The sequence below is a fragment of the Bison bison genome, unplaced genomic scaffold (assembly GCF_000754665.1).
Source record: "Bison bison bison isolate TAMUID 2011002044 unplaced genomic scaffold, Bison_UMD1.0 scf7180017864270, whole genome shotgun sequence".
Lineage (NCBI taxonomy): Eukaryota > Metazoa > Chordata > Mammalia > Artiodactyla > Bovidae > Bison > Bison bison.
The window spans coordinates 6,404,283-6,410,071 of NW_011494842.1; the positions used below are offsets into that span (position 1 = coordinate 6,404,283).

At 57.6% G+C, this 5,789-nt stretch overlaps 1 protein-coding gene across 2 annotated transcripts; it reads left to right on the forward strand.

The window, feature by feature from the left end:
• Positions 1 to 360: 360 nt before the first annotated feature.
• Positions 361 to 5,783, forward strand: HMGA1 (high mobility group AT-hook 1). Of its 2 annotated transcripts, XM_010848624.1 has the most exons (4): positions 361 to 2,181; positions 2,588 to 2,729; positions 4,495 to 4,578; positions 5,198 to 5,783. In XM_010848624.1, exons 2-4 carry the CDS (start codon positions 2,628 to 2,630, stop codon positions 5,579 to 5,581), a joined length of 570 nt encoding a protein of 189 aa, XP_010846926.1. In that variant the 5' UTR covers positions 361 to 2,181; positions 2,588 to 2,627; the 3' UTR covers positions 5,582 to 5,783. The 2 variants fall into 2 exon arrangements, with proteins under 2 accessions (XP_010846926.1, XP_010846925.1); XM_010848623.1 differs by lacking the exon at positions 361 to 2,181 and having other exon boundaries at positions 2,192 to 2,729.
• The last annotated feature ends 6 nt before the right edge of the window (positions 5,784 to 5,789 follow it).

The following is a 5,789-nucleotide window of genomic DNA, read 5'->3' on the forward strand; positions in this document are numbered from 1 at the left end:
CCCGCAATTCGGCCTGAACTCCAGGCTTGGCCTTTTATCCCGGCGCTCGCTCCGCAGCCGAGGCCGACTCTCTGGCCTGGGTTTGGGGCTTCACCCCGACCCCACCTCTGGCCCGGCCTGCGCCTCTTCAGCCCCCGGGGCCCGGCCTGCCCTCCGCCCCCACAAACTGGTTTCTCTGCTTTGCTGGGCTCTGTTGGAACTAGTCCCTTTGACTCCCCGTTTCATTTTTTTTTTAACTGGGGCTTTTATTTTGCGGGGAGGGTGCGGAGGGAGGCGGCTTTCTTCCTCTCCCCCGCGCGCGCCAGGTTTCCTGCCCCAAGGCGGGCTTGGGTGCCCCCTCTGGCAGGAAGTGGGGCCGGGTGCACCCTCGTGGCGGTGCATGCGGTCGGAGGGCACCGGTTTCCCGCGCCTGCACCCGCGGCCTGCGCCCCTCCCCCCGCGCGCTCCGGCCCCTCGTCCCTCCGGCCGACCTGCAACGGCCGGGCGCAGACACTTGCAGAGTCACCCAGGGCCCGGGTCTGGAGTAGGGGCGACAGGGGCTTTACCAGCCCCCAGGCGGGTAAGGAAACTGGCCGGCGAGAAGGGTCGCCAGGAACCCGCTCCAACTAGCTCTGTGACCTTGGGCACCTCATCAGCCCTTCCTCTAGGCCACTTTTTGGGAGGAGATGAGGCAGTCCCATGGTGATTTCCTAGAGTCATGGCCACGGGTTGCCTTAGCGTTTGTGGAGCCCACATTGTATGGAGGGGACAAGTCTGAGGCCCGAAAGGGCTTATTACCGACCATAGGATTGAAGTTGGGCCTCAAACGTGGCTTCTCCAAGCCAGGCCTCCCTGATGTTCAGAAACAGGTGGAAGAGACAAGCATTTGTTGGTCTCACCAGAGAGGGCCTCAGGCCTTAATTCAGTTCATGGAGGCCTGGAGCGGTGAGGGTGAGCAGGTTAAAGGGTCCCCAGCAGCAAGAAGTGGGGGAAATACCAGACGCACTCAACAGGGTCCCCAGGCAGGCTAGGCTGGGCCTTCTGGGATTAGGGGCTGGCTTCGCCCAACTAGAACCCCCTCTTGGAGGGGGCCTCCAGCAAACCTCATGTGAGGTCAGCGCTCATTTAGCTGATTAATTTTGATGTTTAGTTTTGAAGGGGGATCTGTGGTGTAATGTAAGATTCTAATCACTGCCTGTAATTACAGAGCAGGCCAAGCCACTAATGATGGAGCAGGATAAATCACCAACCACCTTGTTTAAAAGGGTCTTCAAGTCTGAAATATTATGAAATGGAATAATTACCAGACGAAGTCTCGCCGTCTGGAGCATTTCAATACTTGAGGATCAGGGGCCTCAGGCCCCTCTTAACAATCACAAGTTTGCAAAAACAACAGGCTTTCCTCTCTGGGTTAAAATTGGAAATAGTCTGAATCTGAAAAAGGAGAGTCTTTTTCAAATGTTCTAGTTCTCATTTTGATTGGAATGAACCTTTCAGTTGTTTAAGTATTTTTAATTTTTACCTGGTTTGATTCTTGCTGCAGTCTGCGGACGAAGGCAAGACAGGTGGAGCATCATTACTCCCCTTTTATAGGTTGAGGGGCTTTTCTGGAAGTGGAGACACTTGGGCCCACCCTTTGCCAAGGGCAGCCTCCCAGGACAAATCTCTGTCTGTAACTTGGGGATAATAACTGGGAGGATAGGAGTGGGGGCTCTTTCTCAGCCTCTGGAAGAGACTCCCAAATACAGGTGCATGTGCCCCTTGTAGCGGGTGGTTTTACATGAATTCTGTATTTGTAGGACTGATTAAGTCCAAACAGTCCTCTTGGGAATATGCTAGAAAAGGACCAGGGCGCTTTGAGGATCAGCCCTCCTAGGGCTTCAGGGGGTCAGCTAGTGTCTTCTCCCTCTCAGTTGGAGAAGTCCCTGCCCCTCATGAGAGGAGGCATCAAAGAGAAGGATCCTGTCTGACTCCAGGTGGGTGGGAGTGGGCTGGGGTAAGAGGAGACTCCCCTTTCAGCTTTGGGTGATTTCTTTTCCTCCCCACACCTCACCCAGTGTGGTTTTAGCCCCCATTTCCCAAATTGTTCGCATCTTTGACCCTCCAAGGTTTAACCCAGGGAGAGGGAAGCAGAGAGAACCGCTGGGGCCCTGGGCAGTGCTGTGGACAAGGTGGCCCAGGGACTGATGGCATGGCTGCCAGGTAGATGTGCAGGGCTCATTCCCTGCTTACCTCTCCTCCCTTGTTCCCCCGCGAGCTACCCAGGCTTGGCTTGCTTTTAAAAGAGAAGGGGCGGCACAGTGGAGGGGAGGGCCCTGGCGGTCTGAGGACCATCTTGCCCACACCTCAGCCAGGGTGACCTCACCCACGGCCAGGTCTGGGCTGGCTGCACTCTTGAGTGGGGGTGGCAGGGCAACAAAGAGCCCTTCTGAGCAGGAGATAAGGCTCTGATTAGAGCCAACGGCCCAGCCCCGCCCTGCAGCCTGCACGCCAGGCTGGGTGTGGAGTCTTGGGGGTCCCTGGGAGCAGGCAGTTTCCCGCTGGGCGTTTCTTGGGTGGGAGTGGTGAGGGTTTGGAGGTGGCTAACACTTTTCCTGCCTCCCTGCAGCCCAGCCGTGGCTCCTCGCCTGCTCTGCTGACGAGGGAAGATGAGCGAGTCGAGCTCGAAGTCCAGCCAGCCCCTGGCTTCCAAGCAGGAGAAGGACGGCGCTGAGAAGCGCGGGCGGGGCCGGCCTCGAAAGCAGCCTCCGGTGAGCCCTGGGGCCACGCTGGCAGGAGGCAGCTGGCTGTCCAGACCTTTGCCTCAGTTTACCTCTTGGGGCTAGGGATCATGGCAGGTGAAAACAGGACTGGCAGGGTGCGGCATCATTCCTACACATGTGTGCGCTCCCCGCACACGCGTCCCTGGTGCCCGAGAGGAGTGTGGTCCAAGGGAGCGCTGAACCTGAGTTCAAGCCAGGAGTGAGCCTGTAGTCATGCAGGCCAGAGCGTACACTGGTAAACCACTCACCCTTTATTTCCAGTCCATTGTGGACCAGCGTATTGAAGTATGGTGGCTCAGTGGTAAAGAATCTGCCTGCCAAGCAGGAGACGCAAGATTGATCCCTGGGTCAGGAAGATCCCCTGGAGGAGGAAATGGCAACCCACTCCAGTATTCTTGCCCGGGAAATCCCATGGACAGAGGAGCCTGGTGGGCTACCATCCGTGGAGTCGTAAAAGCGTTGGATGTGACTTGGCGACTAAACAACAAAGATGAATTGTAGAAACGTGAACGTTCACATATGTAAGCCCAGCAGTACGCGTGGCGGCACTCTGGTGACTTACTTAATACTTACTGTCCGTTTCTGTAGTTCTCCATCCCGGGGCAGAGGCCAGCACCTGTTCGTGGGCTTCCTTGAGTGACCCTGCATTGGGCTTTGGCTGGTTCTGTAAAAGCCCAGAAAGTTTAAAACATTGGGGAGTTGGTGGCAGAGTGACTCAGAGCCCTGGTTCTGGGTACCCCAGGGAGCTTGGCCAGTCAGGCTGTGTGGGCCACCTGTTACCTGGTGGAGACCTTGGTTTCTCTCTTGAGAGGCAGCTGTCCCCACATGAGGGCGCAGCTGTGGGTGAAGCCCCGTTCCTTCCCTTTCCTGGGGGAGAGAAGGGGAAAGGAACTGAAGCTGATCCTTATCCACCAGGCCCCAGGCACGCCTCCCCACCCCCATTGGGGATCTCTGTACTCGCTCTTTAGGCGCCGTGAGGAGTCTCACAGGCGGTGGAATTCATCTGCCTCTTTCAGAGCCCTGTTCACGTGTGGAGAAGTCACCCCCTTAGTCCGATTCCTTTGGCTTCCCCCTGCCGGCTGTGGGCATGTTGGTGAGGGGTGTCAGAAGGGGTGTGGGGTTACTGCGCGATGAACGGGCAGCTGCCCTGGGAAACACCACTGATGTGCCTTTACTGCCCGCCTTCTGTGCATTATGTAGCAGTATGTAGCAGCTTTTTATTCTGTCTCTGAAAATTAAAGTTTCAGTGGCCCAAATGGCAGGGGTCTCGGTAACTGGAGGGAGTCTGGTTTGCAGGTAGAGCCGGAGGCTCCCTCTAGGGGAAGGGGGCATCCTTTCCCCTCTTCTGCATCCCTGCCTTCTGGCGGAGGTATGGGTGGGGTGGGCAGTGATCATAGCCCGGTGCTTGGAGACTTGTCCTGTCTTCATTCAGCGTCTGGCCCAAGATCTGAGAGCTGGTCAGAGGCCGAGCTGGAGTATGGACAGCTGTCTCGTGTCTTTCTGCCTCCACGACACCCTTCCCAGAGGCCTTCTGGTGTCTTGTCATTTTGCTGTTGCAGAGAAGCTAAGGGAAAGGCTTTGCAAAAGAATGTTAGGTGGAGAACCTGGATCCCAAGGGTTACCTGCCATGGTTCCTGTGGATTCTGGAGCGGGGCTGCGCAGACCACTGCTGGGCTGGGGCAGAGGGCTCTGTCCTGAAAGGGGGCAGGGCAGGTGGCTTCCGTGTCTCTGACTGTCTCATCTGTCTTTGCAGAAGGAGCCCAGTGAAGTGCCAACACCTAAGAGACCTCGGGGCCGACCGAAGGGGAGCAAAAACAAGGGTGCCGCCAAGACCCGGGTGAGGCTTGCGGGGGGCCCTCTGCCCTGACAGCAGCCATGGGAGGCCTGGTCTGTCCTCATTTTCTGCACCTGCTTCTGGCACATGGGTGGTGATGGGCCTGTGCCCATGGAGGCGAGGGGGGCGGTGACTGAGGTCTCACTTCTGGGCCTTGGCCTGCCCAGGACAGTGGGGAAGTCAGGTGTCCAGCAGGTTTCCTGGTCTGGAGAGGCAAGCTGGGAGGGAGGAGCAAGGGGGCAGCTCCGTCCAGGGCTGAGACTGTCACCTTCTCTTCGGGAGGTCCCCTGGCTCCTGCAGGAATGAGGGGGGAGGCCAGATTCATAGTGGCATCAGCCTTTCAGAGAAGTTGTTTTGTTTTTTATTTTATTTTTTCTAAAACACGACTCATATCCTCTTGAGTCATGGGTGGAGGAGGGAGTTGGGGGGCGTGTGTGTATGTTGGGGTCGGGGGGGGCGGTGTGGCTGGCCAGTCATCACCAGCTGGACTCGGGTGGCCCCGCCGGGGTTGGAGCCCCGGGCCGCCCCTCCCTGCTGTCCCTCACCATCTGGGACACTGGTCATTGGGTGGGCACCGTCAGGGACATTTTTGACTTAGTGGATCTTTTCTCTGACCATCTAGAAAACCACCACAACTCCAGGGAGAAAACCAAGGGGCAGACCCAAAAAACTGGTAGGTGACTGCGGCAGAGGCAGCTTGGTTCTTCTGGGGAGACTGTTAAAGACAGTGATGCTCCTTCCTGTGTGCCCACAGAGGGAGACGGCTCTCCTGACCTGCAGGGCCAGCCATGGTGGGACTTCACATTTTCACCCAGGCCTAGGGAGGGGAAAGGGTTTGTCCAGGGCGCCCGGACTCCTGGCACTCAGCCCAGGGCTTCTGAAGAGCTGTGTCCATGAGAAGTGCAGGGTCCCAGGTACAAACCAGGCCAGACTCCCTGCCCTGCCTTACTGGGGGTGTTCTTATCTTTTCCTTCCCCTGCTTCTGGTTCAGAGTCAGAACTTCTAGGGTGGACCTTGAGGTCATATGGTAGTGTCTCCCCCCCGCCCCCCATTGTAGTAATGAAGAAGAAGAAGGGAGGTTTAAGCAGCAGCAGTAGAGGATCTCAACTCTGGGAGGGGGTGGGACATAGCCTGTTGGGTGGGAGCTGAGGGGCGCTGCCCGGTGGACGCCACTCCTCACGTGGGGGCCCCACCCCCTTCTGGGCCCCCAGACA

What these genes read in the sequence shown, in the direction of transcription:
- HMGA1 (XM_010848624.1), top strand. Translation starts at nt 2,628, where the DNA reads ATGAGCGAGTCGAGCTCGAAGTCCAGCCAGCCCCTGGCTTCCAAGCAG. An exon ending in GGCCTCGAAAGCAGCCTCCG is followed by an intron (nt 2,730 to 4,494) that starts GTGAGCCCTGGG and finishes CTGTCTTTGCAG; the next exon opens with AAGGAGCCCAGTGAAGTGCC. An exon ending in AGGGTGCCGCCAAGACCCGG is followed by an intron (nt 4,579 to 5,197) that starts GTGAGGCTTGCG and finishes CTGACCATCTAG; the next exon opens with AAAACCACCACAACTCCAGG.